A 16,722-nucleotide genomic window follows, 5' to 3' on the forward strand; every position below is an offset into this window, starting at 1 on the left:
TTTTTATTTTTGTTTGGGATGGGGTCAGCTGTAAACGTAGGCTATAAACGGGCCGAACAGGTCGTGCTTCTATCTAGCTTTTGTTAGGCCCAATACGGTAACCGAAACCCAATTGACAGCTTGCTCGGGCTTCACACCGGCCTTCTAACTGTCTTGGTTATTGGAGCAGACCCAATCCGGTAACAGTGAAAAATATTAGCTTGTGCATAAAAATCTTATAATTTTTTTTTAATTTAAGTAGAGGGACATTCAAGAATTATAACTGGTTTATTAAACTACTTTTATATATACTTATTCTCATCTTGGCTTCTGCTATAATCTCTTGCAACTTAGCTGGAGGGGCTCCAATAGTTTGTGTTCTTCTATCATAGTTCAATGATTCAAAGCCCAAAGAATAAGCTGTTTGGTTTTGTTCACTATAAATTGTTCACTAAATAACTTCACCTTCTCTTCCCCACTATCCCATTTATCATAACCAATATTTTATTTTCAGAACATAGAAACAAAAGTTATCATTAAATTTAAATTTACAAAAAAGTAAATTTAATTCAAGATGATATTTATATTATATGTACATGTAAAGCATGTGCTCCGTGCACTAATAATAATAGGGCAATTTGGAAAAAAATACATCTGCACATGATTTACTTAAGATTCAGTACCTATCAGTTTTTTTTTCTATTTTAATACCTGACAAAAGACAAACTTAGTTTTTAGTACATGTTTCATGCATTTTTACCTTTTTACCCTTATAATAAATAAAAAAATATATAAATACATATTTTTGTTTGTTATCTTCTCTTTCCACTCATGATCGATGCATTTGGATGATATGTATATTTAATTTAAAAATTTTTTATTTAAAAAAAATAAATTCACAACTAAGAATTGAACTTTTTGAAATACTTAGTTTTACTTACGAAATACTTAATTTAAATTTTAAAATACTTAATTTAGTAAATTAAAAACTCATAATGTGTATTAAAATACTGGATATTTGAATATACAACGCAAGTTAACCAATTGCTCTCATTTCCATCCAAGATGCATTTGGATGACATGTTCATTTCATTTAATTATTTTTTTATTTTTAAAAATATAAATTCGCAACTAAGCATTGAACATTTTCAAGTACTTAGTTTTACTTGCGAAATACCTAATTTCAGTTTTAAAATACTTGATTTGGTAAATGAGATACTCAGAATGTGTATTAAAATACTAGATATTCAAATATGCAACGTAAGTTCACCAAATGCTCGCATTTCCATCCAATATGTATTTGGATGACATGTTCATTTCATTTAATTATTTTCTTTATTTAAAAAACAAAAACAAATTCGCAAATAAGCATTGAATATTTAGAAGTATTTACTTTTATTCGCGAAATACATAATTTCAATTTTAAAATACTTGATTTGATAATTGAGATACCCATATAAAAGTTAATAAAATACTGGATATTTTAGTAGGCAATGTAAGTTCACAAAATGCTGGCATGTCCATTCAAGATGCATTTGGATGACATGTACATTTCATTTAAATATTTTTTTATTTAAAAAACAAATTTGCAACTAAGCATTGAACTTTTTCAAGTACTTAGTTTTACTTGTGAAATACTTAATTTCAATGTTAAAATACTTGATTTGGTAAATGAAATACTCAGAATAAGTATTAAAATACTGGATATTAAAATATGCAATGTAAGTTCACCAAATGCTCGCATTTTCATCCAAGATGCATTTGGATGATATGTTCATTTCATTTAATTATTTTTTTATTGTTAAAACACAAATTTGTAACTAAGCATTGAACTTTTTCAAGTACTTAGTTTTACTTGCGAAATACCTAATTTCAATTTTAAAATACTTGATTTGGCAAATGAGATACTCAGAATAGGTATTAAAATACTGGATATTCGAATATGCAACGTAAGTTCACCAAGTGTTCGCATTTTCATCCAAGATGCATTTGGATGACATGTTCATTTCATTTAATTATTTTCTTTATTTAAAAAAATCGCAACTAAGTATAGAACATTTTAAAGTACTTTCATTTAATTATTTTCTTTATTTAAAAAAATCGCAACTAAGTATAGAACATTTTAAAGTACTTACTTTTATTTGCAAAATAACTATTTTCAATTTTAAAATACTTGATTTGGTAAATGAAATACTCAGAATGAATATTAAAATACTGAATATTCGAATATGCAATGTAAGTTTAACAAGTGCTCTCATTTCCATCCAAGCTATGTTTGGATGACATATTCATTTAATTTAATTGTTTTTTTATTGTAAAAAAACAAATTTGCAACTAAGCATTGAACTTTTTCAAGTACTTAGTTTTACTTGTGAAATACCTAATTTCAGTTTTAAAATACTTGATTTGGTAAATGAGATACTCATAATGAGTTTTAAAACACTGGATATTCGAATATGCAATGTAAGTTCACCAAGTGCTCGAATTTCCTTCTAAGATGCATTTGGATGACATGTTCAAGGACTTTTCAGCAGCTACAAAGCTTTGAAAGAGAAAAATAGGCTTGAAGCGAATGTTTGAAGATTCCAGGCAATGTTTTTCGAGAGAATAGCCTCTGATAGGAACGAGTAGCATAATCCGTGGATTTACAATTTACATAGAAATATGAAGTCAGATACCCGTCGATAGTCATAGTCCAGTAGGTCGAAATAAAACGACATGCAATTCACCCTTGATAAATAATTAAAGAGATTTAGTTACTTCATTAAGTTGAATTAGTTTGACATAGCTTGAAAGGGCATGTTCAACTGGATATGAAATCTCTTCGAAAGAATAGATCATTGTCGAACGAATTAAGTAGATTAGCGAGGGGTAGGTGAACCGAGATTCTCAACAAATTCATTTCTCATTGAACTTTAATCAATCATTCTAGCTTATTTATTTCATCATTTAATCCTTGAACCATTTCATTGAGTTTTTATTTAATAATTGTAGTAGTAAACAATCATCTGAAGTATCGCTGCTAAAAATTGAATAAATGAGAATAATAATTGAGAAATACAGTCCTTAAAGGAACGATAATCATACTCTTGTACACTATATTATTACTTGATATCGTGCACTTGCGATTGTTTCGAGCTTGAATATTATTAATTTTTACTAAGAATTTTACAATGAAAGATTTGCTCGATCACTAAGCATTGAACATTTTGAAGTACTTACATTTACTTGTGAAATACCTAATTTTAATTTTAAAATACTTGATTTGATAAATGAGATACTCATAATATGTGATATAATACTGGATATTTGAATATGCAACTTAAATTCAGTCATGGTTGGTTTTTCCAACTAAGATTTATTAAAATACTTATTCATGTCATTTAAAGAAATGAACACAGTTCATTACTAATCGTGGAGTAAGAGTAAGTTGTTTGTAGATCAAAATAAGCTTGTTTGTAGATCAAAATAAGCACTTACTTTTAACAAAAATATAGTAACATACTTGTCCCGGAGTAAAAGTAAGTTCTTTCTTTGTATATCGAAATAAATTGTTATTTTTATTTAATGAGGAGTGATGAAAAATGTATTTGTTAAAATTTCAATTGCATTGAAATTTCATCATGATGAATATTAGAAATATCCAGTATTTTATTACCTATTCTGAGTATCTCATTTATGAAATCAAGTATTTTAAAACTGAAATTAGGTACTTATCAAGTAAACTAAGTACTTTAAAAGTTTCATGCTTAGTTGGAAATTTGATATTTTTTTTTTTACAAAATAGACATCACATGAGAATGATATGTCGTCCAAATACATCTTTCGAGGAAAGACCAATAATTGGTGAATTTACGTTGCATATTCGAATATCCAGTATTTTAATACCCATTATGAGTATCTCATTTATCAAATTAAGTATTTTAAAATTGAAATTAGGTATCTCGCAAATAAAAGTAAGTATTTGAAAAAATTTAATGCTTAGTTACGAATTTGTTTTTTTTTTTTTTTGTTTTTTACAAAATAGATATCACATGAGAAGGATATGTCGTCCAAATGCATCTTTCGAGGAAAGACCAACACTTGGTGAACTTACGTTGCATATTCGAATATCCATTATTTTAATATCTATTATGAGTATCTCATTTATCAAATCAAGTATTTTAAAATTGAAATTAGATACTTCGCAAGTAAAAGTAAGTATTTGAAAAAATTCAATGCTTAGTTACGAATTTGTTTTTTTTTACAATAAAAAAATACTTAAATGAAATGAACATGTCATCCAAATACATTTTCAATGGAAATGCGAGCATTTGGTGAACTAAAATTGCATATTCGAATATTCAGTATTTTAATATTCATTCTGAGTATTTTATTTACTAAATCAAGTATTTTAAAATTGAAATTAGGTATTTCGCAAGTAAAAATAAGTATTTCAAAAAGTTCAATGCTTAGTTGTGGATTTGTTTTTCTTTTAAAAATAAAAAAAATATTTAAATGAAATGTACATGCCATCCAAATGCATCTTGGATGGAAATGAGAGCATTTGGTGAACTTACATTGCCTACTAGAATATCTAGTATTTTATTAACTTTTATGAGTATCTCAATTATCAAATCAAGTATTTTAAAACTGAAATTAGATATTTCGCAAATAAAACTAAGTACTTGAAAAAGTTCAATGCGTAATTGCGAAATTGTTTTTTTAAAAATAAAAAATAATTAAATGAAATGAACATGTCATCCAAATGGATCTTGGATGGAAATACGAGCACTTGGTGAACTTGAATTGCATATTCGAATATCCAGTATTTTAATACCTATTCGGAGTATCTCATTTACCAAATCAAGTATTTTAAAACTGAAATTAGGTATTTCGCAAGTAAAACTAAGTACTTGAAAATGTTCAATGCTTAGTTGCGAATTTATGTTTTAAAAAATAAAAAAAATAATTAAATGAAATGAACATGTCATCCAAATAGATCTTGGATAGAAATACAAGCACTTGGTGAACTTGCATTACATTTTCGAATATTCAGTATTTTAATACCAATTCTGAGTATGTCATTTACTAAATCAAGTATTTTAAAATTGAAATTTAGTATTTTCAAGTAAAACAAAGTATTTCAAAAAGTTCAATGCTTAGTTGTGATTGTTTTTTAAATAAAAAAATATTTTAATTCAATGTACATGTCATCCAAATATATTTGTGAATTATGAGTGGAAAGAGAATGACTAACAAAAATAAGAATTTAAATAGTTTTTTATTAGTTAAAAAGGGTAAAAATGTAAAAATACTTGAGACAAGTAGTAAAAACTAAGTTGATCTTGTGTCAGGTACTAAAATACAAAAAAAAACTTGTGGGTACTAATTCTTAAATAAATAATTGACAGATGCATTTTTCTCAAAATTACCGATAATAATAATGATATATGCACATTCACGTACTTTTAGATAACAAAATTTGGATCTTAACAGTAATAATAAAATTTGAAATATTGAAGCAGAATTAAAAAGATGTATACAAATATAATTTTATTTAGTCATTATTTTTATTTTAATTGGATTTGCAATTTGGCACGTTACATTCCTTGTATAAAAAAAATTAGAATCTCTCCTAAGTCCTACCCAATATACGACTAGTATTTCTGTAAATTTTTTTGAGAATAAATATATATATATTATGAGATAAAATTAAACATATGTGTAGTAACTTGAATATTTTAAAGATCACTTGATAATAATTAGGAAATTAATGTCCATACATGTGCTTAAAGCTATTGCGAAGGAAAATTATTTTGTAACAAATATAAATAAACTATATAAAACGTCAAAAAGTCAATCTAGAAATTAAATCTGTGTTGAAAAATTACACCAGAATAATAAAAAAAAGTTTAGAATTTGAGGAATAGCTTTAAGCAGAAAAATCTTATTTAATTTCGAGGAATAGCTTTAAGCACATTCCTCAAATTCTAAGGAATGTGTTCGGCTCATAAAGCTGAGGAATAGCTTTGAGAAATGGCAAAAATTCGTGTGAGACGGTCTCACGGATCGTATTTGTTAGACGAATCTCTTATTTGGGTCATCCATGAAAAAATATTATTTTTTATGCTAAGAGTATTACTTTTTATTATGAATATGAGTATGGTTGACCGATCTCACAGATTAAGATCCGTGAGACGGTCTCACACAAAACTCACTCTTAAGAAATAGCTTTTAGAATTTTGAGGAATATCTTTGAGGCAAAATATATGTCTCAAACTTTAACATTTGACCATAAACATTAGAAAAAATGGGCACCTCGATAATTTATGCACGGTTCCACAATAATATAGTGTGACACTTATAAAATGTTTATATCATTATTTCTCGATATTCTAATTGGATGTCATTCACAGTTCTCCAATGCAATTACACGTATATTCGACCAATTTAATTCATTGATTTATTTGATAACTTTTATGAATGAATATTTTATAATATAATATTTCTTTTAACATTAACCAATTAAAATTAAATATTCAAAAAAAAAAAACTGAAAATATTTTTTTTATAATTATAATATATACTTGCATAAAAGAACCGAGACAGGCTGTTAAATATATAAATTCCACGGAGACTGGCAAACTGTATTATTATATTACTTTTTTCCACGCTGTCCAGCAGTTACAGTCCATCGAGAAGCCCAGCGAGGTTCAGGATGCCGTTGGGTGGCGGCGTAGTGTCTAGGTTGAGATCCTCCGCTTCAAAAAAGCCTCCCGAGCCTCTGCGTCGAGCCGTCGCGGATTGTTTGTCCACCGCCGCTCCGACGAATCTTGAAGCATCCCGGACATTACGGGTTTGGATACATGCCACTTCTTGCTCAATTTTTTGTTTGCCTTCAGCTTTTGTTTATTGTTCTTTACTCGAAATAACTAGTTCTTTGTTTACCTTATTTGGTATTTTTTTGGGGCTGAATTTTGATTTTGAATGTGCATTGTGGGAATTTTTGTAGGGGATGGGTTTTAGTGGGTGAATGGAGGTGGGGGTCGATTCCGGGGTTGTGGATTGTGAAAAGGGAATATTTTTCCTGAAAATGTATGTGATCAAGATACCTTGGTTATATTTTAATGTAGCTCTTACTCATAGTTTCAGTTCAAAGTTTACTTTTTGTGGTGTTGATACCATTTTTGTGCGATTTCTTTTTCCTTGTGTAAATGTTGTGCCCATTGAGGCTGAAGAATTTATGATGAAAACAGCCAAGATCAGCTCCAAGTTCTCTTTATTTAGGCCTCACTTCAGTATATTCGTGTCATTTTGCTTTGATTTACTTTTTATACTTACCCTCTAATGGGTAGGTTCCGAGAGGTGAAAGGATTTCTAATTTTGTATGACTTAGATTTTTTGTTTAAATGGCAGGAATACCTGGCAACACATGCGACAATAGACCTGGCATATGTCGTGATTCTAGAGCACACTCTTGCGGAGAGGGAACACAGGTATACTAACACTTCTTATGTAATGCTTCTGGTTGTTACATTTAATAAATGTTTCTTTTAATCATGTTCTTCCAGTAGCTTCATAATTGCTATTAATTTGTAGATTGGACCGCACATTACTCAAAATATTTGTTCAAGGCCATTGGCCATGTGGATCTTGAAATTATAATCTCGATGCCTCTTTCATAGAGAAACTTAATATTTTTATGCTCTGATGGTAGAGTCCTGCCGAGGGATCTGTTTTGAGAGTATTTGGATCCTTCTCTTGGAGAAACTTGAGATTCCCTATCGGGATATTTATTTTTTTCCATATCATGCCTTATTATGGCATGCATGAATATTGATGTTGCTATTATTAGTGATTTTAAGATTCTGAACTTGTCTTGGGATGTCATATTTTTACTAGGACAGAGGAAACTAGGCAAACAGATATATTTCTGTCACTTTCGTAGTACTCGCGGATAAAGAATGATACGCTGGCAGGGATATACGTTACCTTGATACTGCTTGATTAACTAGTAGCTTGTGTATTAAATGTTAAAGTGAGGTATGGATATTTTTTGTCGTGCATGTTAACACTCTGTTGTTTTCTTTTCCTCGAGATGAACAGATGTGTGATATTCTATTCTCTCAATTGTGCTTGAAAGTAGTCCATATGCGCCAAAGATTCCAGTGATTCAGATTGGAAAAGGAAGGCAGAGGGAGCAAAGTGTTTCTATCTTGATGAGAACCTTGGTCAGGATGATATTATTGGAGATACGACAAGCAAACGGGGGAAAGATGTACATTTTTCAAACTTGGAGACTGCATCCATGGCAGCGCTGCTTCTTCATGGACAAGTCATTGTTCCCATGCAATTGGTTGCTCGTGTTCCTGCAGCCTTATTTTATTGGCCTTTGATGCAGCTTGCAGGTGCCGCCACAGATAATATTGCATTGGGTGTCTCTGTAGGTAGCAAAGGAAGAGGCAATCTTCCAGGTGGAACATCAGATATGAGAGCTACACTTCTCTTACTTTTAATTGGTAAATGTACAGCAGATCCTGCTTCTTTCTCTGAAGTTGATGGAGAAGAATTCTTTAGGTAACTTCAAAGTTCACGCTCTTTGACGATATTCTTATATTTTAATGACCATTTAAAATAATCTATTTATACGCGTATTTGGCAGGGTATTGTTGGATGATACAGATGCTAGAGTGGCATATTACTCTTCAACTTTTCTTTTAAAGGCAAGTAATATGATGTCCTTTGCTGACGTTGAGCTGTAAAATGTGATCGTAAAAGAGTAAACCTCATAACAATTTATATTTGGCAGAGGATGATGACAGAGGAACCAGAAAGTTACCAACACCTGCTTCAGAGTCTTGTTTTAAGAGCTCAGCAGGTGAACTTTTAATTATTATTTGATTGGATGAAACATGTGGTATTGGGTTAGCTTTGGCTGTCATACCCTTGTGCGTGACTTGTATCTGGAATTTGATGCAAACAGTGGAAACATTAGTGATCAGTTATTCAATTCCTGAATTGGATAACAGCATTCTCAGAAAAGCATGCTGCTACCGAAATAGAGGAAAATAGAATATATGAATAGGAAGTTCAGTTTGTTTTGCATCCTTTGTTGTCTAAATATATGACACTGGGTTTGTTTTGATCTTAAATTTTAGTTAGTCCTTGTTCTTGCACAAGTATCATGTGTGATGTAAGTACATTGCATGACATTTGTGCCCATTTATTTACGAGCATGAATATGTGGAACTACCGAGGGATGCCTGTAACATGCAAATGATGTTTGGCGTTTGATGTTCTGATAGAGATTTTCCTGTTTCTTTCTCTGGTTTACAATCTTCTTGGCAATCTCTTGTCTTGGCTTGCTAATAATTATTGTCCCACGAAGAATGGACTTTTCATTTATTCTGTGAATTTAGTGCACAAAACACAATCTTCGAAAATACACTTTCTTATGATCATGAAGCACTCTGGAGTTTCATATGGGTTATGCTTCTCTTTACAGAGCAACAATGAAACGCTTTTGGAAAATCCATACCTCCAGATGCGTGGTTTGCTCCAACTGTCCAATGAATAGTGCTTTTTAATTTGATTGGTCTTATTTGAGGGCTTTATCTTTCACCAAAATTGATGATTGGTTTCTTGCTATGGAGTAACGTGTTTTGAAGTGAGATGCGAGATGCGAGATGCATATCTTTTATCATGCATCTTATGGAGTTGGCATATGTTCTTCAAGAGCTTTTGTTCATCAGAGTGGTGGTCATATCCAAGTGGAACAGTTGATCTTCTCTAAAATGCTGAAATATCCAGCCTGCAAAAGAAGATGTGTTTTGCATTAGCCTGATAATCATGAAATGGCTGCATGTTTGCAGTAAGATTTGCCTCTACAGACTGAAATACGAAGATCTGATCTTTGAGCCATCTTCATGTACTTACCTCCACCTTCTGTTTCCAAATAATTATCTAAGAGTGTAAATATTTCCATTTGTAATCCAAATGTTGATTGGCTAATGTTTACTATCTAAAGCCTTTGGATTAAAAGGTTTACTGTGGTTTCCTGTGTAATTGGTTACTGTGGTTTCCTGTGTAATTAGTATATATATATATATATTTTATTATTTAAGTGGGAAAAATAGTTGATGATGAATATTTATGAATTATGATGTGTTGGGCCGCCGTTGGCAGATGAAAACACTTGCTGGTGGGCCAGTGAACGACAGCCCATCAGTAAGAGAAACTTTACATTTCCACTGTAATTTCCTAGTTTTGCCACCCCTCCCCTCCACAAATACATTAGGTGTACGGTCTATCCCCTTTGCTAAATTTCCATTATGCTACTCATGATTCCTGGTGAGAGTTTCTTTCTGGATCTGTTCCAGTCGGAGTGAGTGGTTCCCCCTTTCTCCAATTGGAAAACTTGACAATTTATATGCAGTTTTATTTTTTAAATCTATTTATCACCTCATATCTCCCAATTTCTTGAGTCAGCCGAGTCCAAGTTAATGCAACTGTTACTTACTTTCCTGGTGATAATTATTATCCTTTCTCTGATGTTCATGTGGAAGCAGTATTTGGCATGTACATATGATGAATATAAAGTCTGCAGATCTGGAATTCTTTCTGATATCACATCCTTGTTCATCCAAATTGCTGCACTCTCTGGGCAAGCTTCAGAGCTCTCTGTATTTGTTTTTATGCAACTGCGAGAGGAGGGTTGGCAATAACAGAATAACCCGCACGTATAATTTGCTTAAAATTTTGGTGGCTTTTCTTGTTCTGGAACATTTATTTTTTGAAACTTTCAATTTTATATGGAATTGCTGTGTTCTTGTTTGTTTAGTTAGTAGAATCATCCTATAGGCAAAATAGAAAAGATTGTCTGTAATTATAGAACATGTGAATTACTTAATTTTGTGCAACTTTTAATGCGTACAAAAAAGTCCTATATTGATAGCTTCAACAATATGGATGGATAGATAATTAAATTTAAAAAAACGAGCAAATAAAATAAAATTTAAATAGAACCCAAAAAAGAAATCCATGAAGGATAAAGGAAAAATCTGTCTGAATTTAAACCATCAAAATAAATAAATAATTATAACCACATATTAAATAAAATAAAAAAGACCTCAAATTTGATGAAAATTATGAATATTTATTAAACTGAGCCATGAGAAATTTATGGAACACAAACCTAACCAATTAAAATACCTAAACAACCTTAGAAAATAAGTGGAAAAGACGGAGACTACCACGACCATCATTAATGACAAAGGACAAAAAGACATAATCGTAAATTCATAATTGAAGTGCCACAATTTTATATCTATATATATATATATAATAAAATAATATATAGATAAATTGTAGGATTTAACCTCCGATCCGAAAATCTCCATATCAAATTATCTATTTATTTAATTAGATAAAAAAAATTCTCTACTCGAGTCGAATATCAAATTTTTTGTCAAATTTTTGAAAATAAAATAGTAATCTCTATTAAAAAACTGTTGATATTTTGTTTGATTGTAGCTTCTAGAAATTTGGTACGAGGTATGTCGAAAACATTGTCGGAAGTCCAACATAAGAAGTAAGGGCCCACAAACTTCAAAAAAGCAAAACAAACGCTCCAATATTCGCGCGGCATCGAATATTTTTTCATTTCCTTAATTATTTCTTAATTATTGTAATTAACTATACATTGAATGGCCATCAAATCATCACCAGATATGATTACACAGGCGCTTCTTTTCACACTGAAAACTTTGATCCAATAATATCTTTTCCTTTCTATTTTCTTGGGATTCCAAGAATTCAGATTTTCGTCATACTATTGTTATTCTTCACTTCTCCGTCGAGTAAATCTCCGTCTCTTTCTGTGTTTAGTTAACTGTTTGTATCTGTCTGTTTATGTGCATTCGTCGAAATTTTGCATATAATGTGATATGGGGAAGTTTGTTTTTATTTGTTAGTTTTGATGGGGTTTTGTTATAGGATTCTTGGAGTAACTGGATACAGTAATCGTCTAAGATTCACCATTCCTTGATTTTATTTTTGCGTCGGAGAGTTTTTGAATTTTTTTGAAAATTTAGGACTTATATTAGGCAAGTAGTCTCGAGCAGTAAATCTTCATAATGACGCTTCATTTTCGGTGGAAGTTTTGAATCCTTTAAATTTTTTCATCTGAAAACATGAAATGTATAATTTCTTTAAGGACTTCAACGGTAACTTTCACTGCTTGAAGTTTATAACACTAAGGGTGAAAGAACGAAGTGATTTGTGAGTATTGTTTTAATATCTTGTTTCTTTTTTTACTTTTTCCTTTTGGGTGGAAATGTGTTGTAAGAGAGGAACCCAAGAATGTAATTTGGGACTCGTTGGTCAACTTTTTCTTGCAATTTTTAATAATGAGAGCGTACTGAATCTGATATGGGTTTTTGATTTATTGTTCTTTTCCTTTTGTTATTGGTTTGAAAATTTGTGTACAGAAAAATGGTCCTTACTTTCGGTTAAGTTTCTTTTTTCCTGTGAAGAGGTTTTTTTTCACGGAAATTGGATAAATGGAATGGACTTATGTGTTTGGAAGAGTGAAGGTCGAGGAATATGGGAATTAATGGTAGAGTGGTCTTTAAAGCAAAAGAATCAGCTGACACCAATGACAGCTCCTGGCCACCAATGTTTTTCTAATCATGAATCAGAAGCACGTTGGTTTTTTTTTTTATGGGGTCTAATGATTCTTGTTAATGGTAAAGGTTGTGAATAACTACTGTATTTGTATAATTTACGTGAAGCTTTTAGCATAATCATTAATGTTAATTCAGCAAGGATATCATTATTTTTTAAGCAAAGGTTCATTTACTTCTGACGGTATTGGGTTTTGCTTTCTGATTAAATTCGCTTGTGTTGCTAGTTTGGAGGTATTGTCCATGGTATACCAGGATATCTTCTTCGCATAGAACATATATTGTAGGATGCATAAAAATATACATTGATCCCACACAAAATTCATCCTGCTGTATGGGCTACACGGGGATTATTTCTATCGATTTAGGATAAGATATACCATTTTTTGATAGGTTATTTCTCTAATTCCTAATTTGTAAACCTGGTTGTTAAGCTGGTCACCTTCCAAGAAATTCTTGATTGATGATTTGTAACTGGCGACCATGATGTTCTGGAGAACATATATTGGCGTTTCACTTGGTCATAATGCTAAAACATTGTACTTATTCCAAGAGGTTGAGCTTTCTACTGTTGCAAGTTCACTTAATCGTCTTTTGTTCATCCTTCTTCTTGTTGTACTTTTTTTAGCAGATCACTTACAAGTTCCATGATAGATGACCAAACGTGGAGTCAAGTTGCCAAAATGAAGAAGCTATTCTTTTTCAGATCCAACGGCGGAAATGGTAATCATATCTCCCCATCATCAACAGATAAGAGAATTTATTGCGAAAAACTAGCAGAAAAGTCCAGAATAAACAAACAAGATTCCGAGGATGAGGTATTTGGCAACGCTCCATGTCTAAGAAGAAGCCTATCGTTCTCTTCCGGATCTGTTTATGAAAAGGGAAAAAAGATAAAGAACTACGCGGACCAAAATGGATCTCCATGCAGTACGAATCATCATTCTCGCAAACAATCAATTCAATCGTCCTCACGGTTGGCAGTTGCTATTTCTCTATAATAATTTTTTAGTCTATTCCTGTTTTTGCTCTTATAAACATATGTTTCAACAATTATTGTTCAGTCCTCGTGCTTTACCTCCTGAGAGGCAAACCAGGATTAACTGCTCTAATGCTGCTGTGGTTAACGATTCACGGAGAGTGGAGAAATCTGATAGTATCATTTCCGGAGTGCACACTGATTTATCTGAGATCTCTTCTCATTGCTCCAGTAATGTCTCGAGCAAGGTTTTGGACCGTTACATTGATGGTGAACAACATAATGAAAGTAATGATGTAAATATGCATTTCTCCTTGAATGATCAATTTGACAAACAAAGTGTTGTGGTTAAGCGATTGCCTTCGGGTTTACCACAAGATTCCAGGAAACAGAAACCAAAATCCCAATCTTTTAGAGAAACCAAATCGTCCCACTTTCATCCTTCTTCTAGAGTCTCAGGCGATGATGGGTTTCACCATAAGTTCCCTCGAAATCTTGCAAGAAAAGTGGTTGAGAGACTTTCCCATTCTCAACTTTTGCCTGAAATGAGGTCCAAAGAAGTTTACCCTGATAACCCTATCACCATTGAAGACATCTATGGAAGAAACTTGATAAGGTGTTCCACTGAATATACTGATGAAATAACTCAAAAAAACTGTGTAACCGATTGGAATAGCGAGACTGGTGGATCTCATCGTGAAGAAATGTCCAAATTCTTTGAGAGGCAGTCTTGTTCTGGTGATAAAATTGAAGTTAGAGAAAATATTGATGCTTTGACTGAAACAGATTTGGAGCTGTTCAAACAATTTAAGGAAGCCGAGGACCGAGCTGCACTTCTCTCAGAAGAGCTTGAACAAGGAAACTTTCTTGAGGTTAAAGGGCTTAGCTTGCCTATACTGATTCAAATCATTAGGAGTATGACAGAGGAGAAGGCAAAAATGGCCCTTGAGGTTTCATCAGTCCTGCAAGATAGGATTGCTGAAAAGGCGTTATTTAGAGAAGAACTTAAAATAGCAAGAGGAGACTTAGATTCACATACTCGGCGATTGGAGAAGGAAAAGAATGAGTTGCAGTTTGCACTTGAAAAGGAATTGGATAGGAGATCAGTTGAGTGGTCCCTGAAACTTGAGAGATACCAGGCAGAAGAACATAGGCTTCGCGAGAGGGTAAGGGAGCTAGCGGAACAGAATGTGAGCCTTCAAAGAGAAGTATCTTCGTTCAGCGAGAGGGAAATGGGTGCTAAAACCAAAATCACAAACTCGGAGAAACAACTTGAGGAATTAGCCATTCAGGTCAGAGAAGCTAAGGAAGAGAATCACTTTCTGCAGAAAAATCAATCTGAACTGAAAGATAAGGCTAGAGTTTTAGAAGAAGATCGAGACTGCACCAAAAGAAACTATAAGGAAAAGGTTACCGAGTGCAAGGATATGCATCAAGCTATCAGTAGACTTCAGAGAACCTGCAGTGATCAGGAGAAGACCATTGATGGGTTGCGAGGTCTTTGTGAGGAACTTGGAAAGAAGATTTCTTGTGAGAATTATAATTTTGGGTTGGCGAAGGTGCAAATGGAACAAATGAGACTTACTGGAGTTGAGCATGCACTAAGGAAAGAGGTAGAATCATCGAGGATAGAAATTGATTCACTTCGTTGTGAGAACATTAATCTACTTAATCGTCTGAAAAACAATGGGAATGAGGGAAAGTATTTAACTTTCAAGTTGGATCAAGAACTACAGAACCGTATGAGCTGCTTGCAAGATCAAGTGCTTCCATTGCTGATAGAGAGCAATCAAATTTGTCAGAAGTTACTCGAAAACATCAAATCAAATGCCTGCCAAATCTTGAAAATGGGATCGAATTCTGACAACGGTTTCACAGGCCAAGTTCTTGAATGTGAAGTGAAACTCCAAGGTCTAGAGAGGGCTGCTGAAAACTTAACGAGCAGCATGCAAACCATTTCAAGTGTCTTGCACGAAAAGTCCACAATTTTGCATGATAAGGTGCACCCTGTTGCTATGGATTCTCATGAATCACCCAGAAGAAAAGATGCAAAATCGGAGGTGAATTTTATTTGTCTTTTTTCCACACATTAATTTGGATTATACACATTCCATTTCTTGAAAACAAATTTTGGTTTACTTTCCAGGACATAATCCTTTCGGAGCTGAAAGCCGAGATCTTATTGACAAGTTTATTGCGTGAGAAACTTTATTCCAAGGAGCTGAACATAGAGCAGCTACAAGCTGAGGTAGCTGCAGCGGTTAGAGTTAATGACACTCTAAAATGTGAAGTGCAAAATGCGATGGATAATTTTTCTTGCGTTAACCACGAGAAGAAAGATCTTGAACTTCAGGTGAACTTAATACCACTTTTTTTACGTTTAAATGGATTTTAGATTTGTATTTCTGAATGGCCAAACTTTTCTTGTGCTCGTAGCAATCCGGCAGTATGTATGATGTGTCTATTGCACAAATTCTATTTTTAAAATAAAATCTCCTCTTCTCTATTTTTCTCTGCAGATGATGAAAAAGGATGAGATTATTGATCAACTTGAAGGTGATTTGCAAGAAAACAAGAAAGAATTGGCTATAGTAAAGGGAATACTACCAAAGGTATCCGAGGAAAGAGATCTCATGTGGGACAAGGTGAAGCAGTGTAGCGAACAGAACATGTTACTAAATTATGAGATCAATGCTATGAGAAAGAAGATGGAGGCCCTTGATGAAGATATACTTCTAAAAGAAGGCCAAATCACTATTTTGAAAGACACTATAGGTAAACCTTTCGACCTTCTCGCTAGTCCAGATTCTACCGATAATTTCTGCTGGAAGGATTGATCCTAAATTGACTGCAGAAAGAACGATTATCGTGAATATTGATTGTTATTAGAGTTTTAAGTCTTTGTTCTGATCGATTTTCTATCTTTTGTTAGCTTGTTGCATAACAAACTTAGGAAGCTTGTGATTTCTTGTAGAATTCTTGGTTCTCTTCTGTGTTTTAATAAACATAAACATATAATTGTGCAGTTGGTATTTTTTTCCACCAAGTTAGCAGTATGATTGTACTATCTGTGATTGCTTCTCAGTTCATATTATTTTC

At 32.5% G+C, this 16,722-nt stretch overlaps 2 protein-coding genes across 8 annotated transcripts; both read left to right on the forward strand.

The window, feature by feature from the left end:
• The first annotated feature begins 6,637 nt into the window (after positions 1-6,637).
• On the forward strand, positions 6,638-9,601 carry LOC140804755 (uncharacterized). Of its 3 annotated transcripts, none has more exons than XM_073160868.1 (6): positions 6,638-6,817; positions 7,378-7,457; positions 8,068-8,538; positions 8,624-8,684; positions 8,771-8,839; positions 9,467-9,601. In XM_073160868.1, the coding sequence occupies exons 3-6, from the start codon at positions 8,270-8,272 to the stop codon at positions 9,536-9,538; spliced, it is 471 nt and encodes a 156-aa protein (XP_073016969.1). In that variant the 5' UTR covers positions 6,638-6,817; positions 7,378-7,457; positions 8,068-8,269; the 3' UTR covers positions 9,539-9,601. The 3 variants fall into 3 exon arrangements, with proteins under 3 accessions (XP_073016969.1, XP_073016970.1, XP_073016971.1); XM_073160869.1 differs by having other exon boundaries at positions 8,108-8,538; XM_073160870.1 differs by lacking the exons at positions 6,638-6,817; positions 7,378-7,457 and adding an exon at positions 7,490-8,004 and having other exon boundaries at positions 8,108-8,538.
• Positions 9,602-10,315: 714 nt separating this feature from the next.
• On the forward strand, positions 10,316-16,484 carry LOC140804653 (uncharacterized). Of its 5 annotated transcripts, none has more exons than XM_073160737.1 (5): positions 10,316-10,696; positions 13,276-13,620; positions 13,709-15,683; positions 15,770-15,976; positions 16,143-16,484. In XM_073160737.1, the coding sequence occupies exons 2-5, from the start codon at positions 13,292-13,294 to the stop codon at positions 16,458-16,460; spliced, it is 2,829 nt and encodes a 942-aa protein (XP_073016838.1). In that variant the 5' UTR covers positions 10,316-10,696; positions 13,276-13,291; the 3' UTR covers positions 16,461-16,484. The 5 variants fall into 5 exon arrangements, with proteins under 5 accessions (XP_073016838.1, XP_073016837.1, XP_073016834.1 ...); XM_073160736.1 differs by lacking the exon at positions 10,316-10,696 and adding an exon at positions 11,682-11,819 and having other exon boundaries at positions 13,273-13,620; XM_073160733.1 differs by lacking the exon at positions 10,316-10,696 and adding an exon at positions 11,682-11,819.
• Positions 16,485-16,722: the final 238 nt, after the last annotated feature.

The sequence above is a fragment of the Primulina eburnea genome, chromosome 11, assembly GCF_022965805.1.
Source record: "Primulina eburnea isolate SZY01 chromosome 11, ASM2296580v1, whole genome shotgun sequence".
NCBI classification, from domain to species: domain Eukaryota; kingdom Viridiplantae; phylum Streptophyta; class Magnoliopsida; order Lamiales; family Gesneriaceae; genus Primulina; species Primulina eburnea.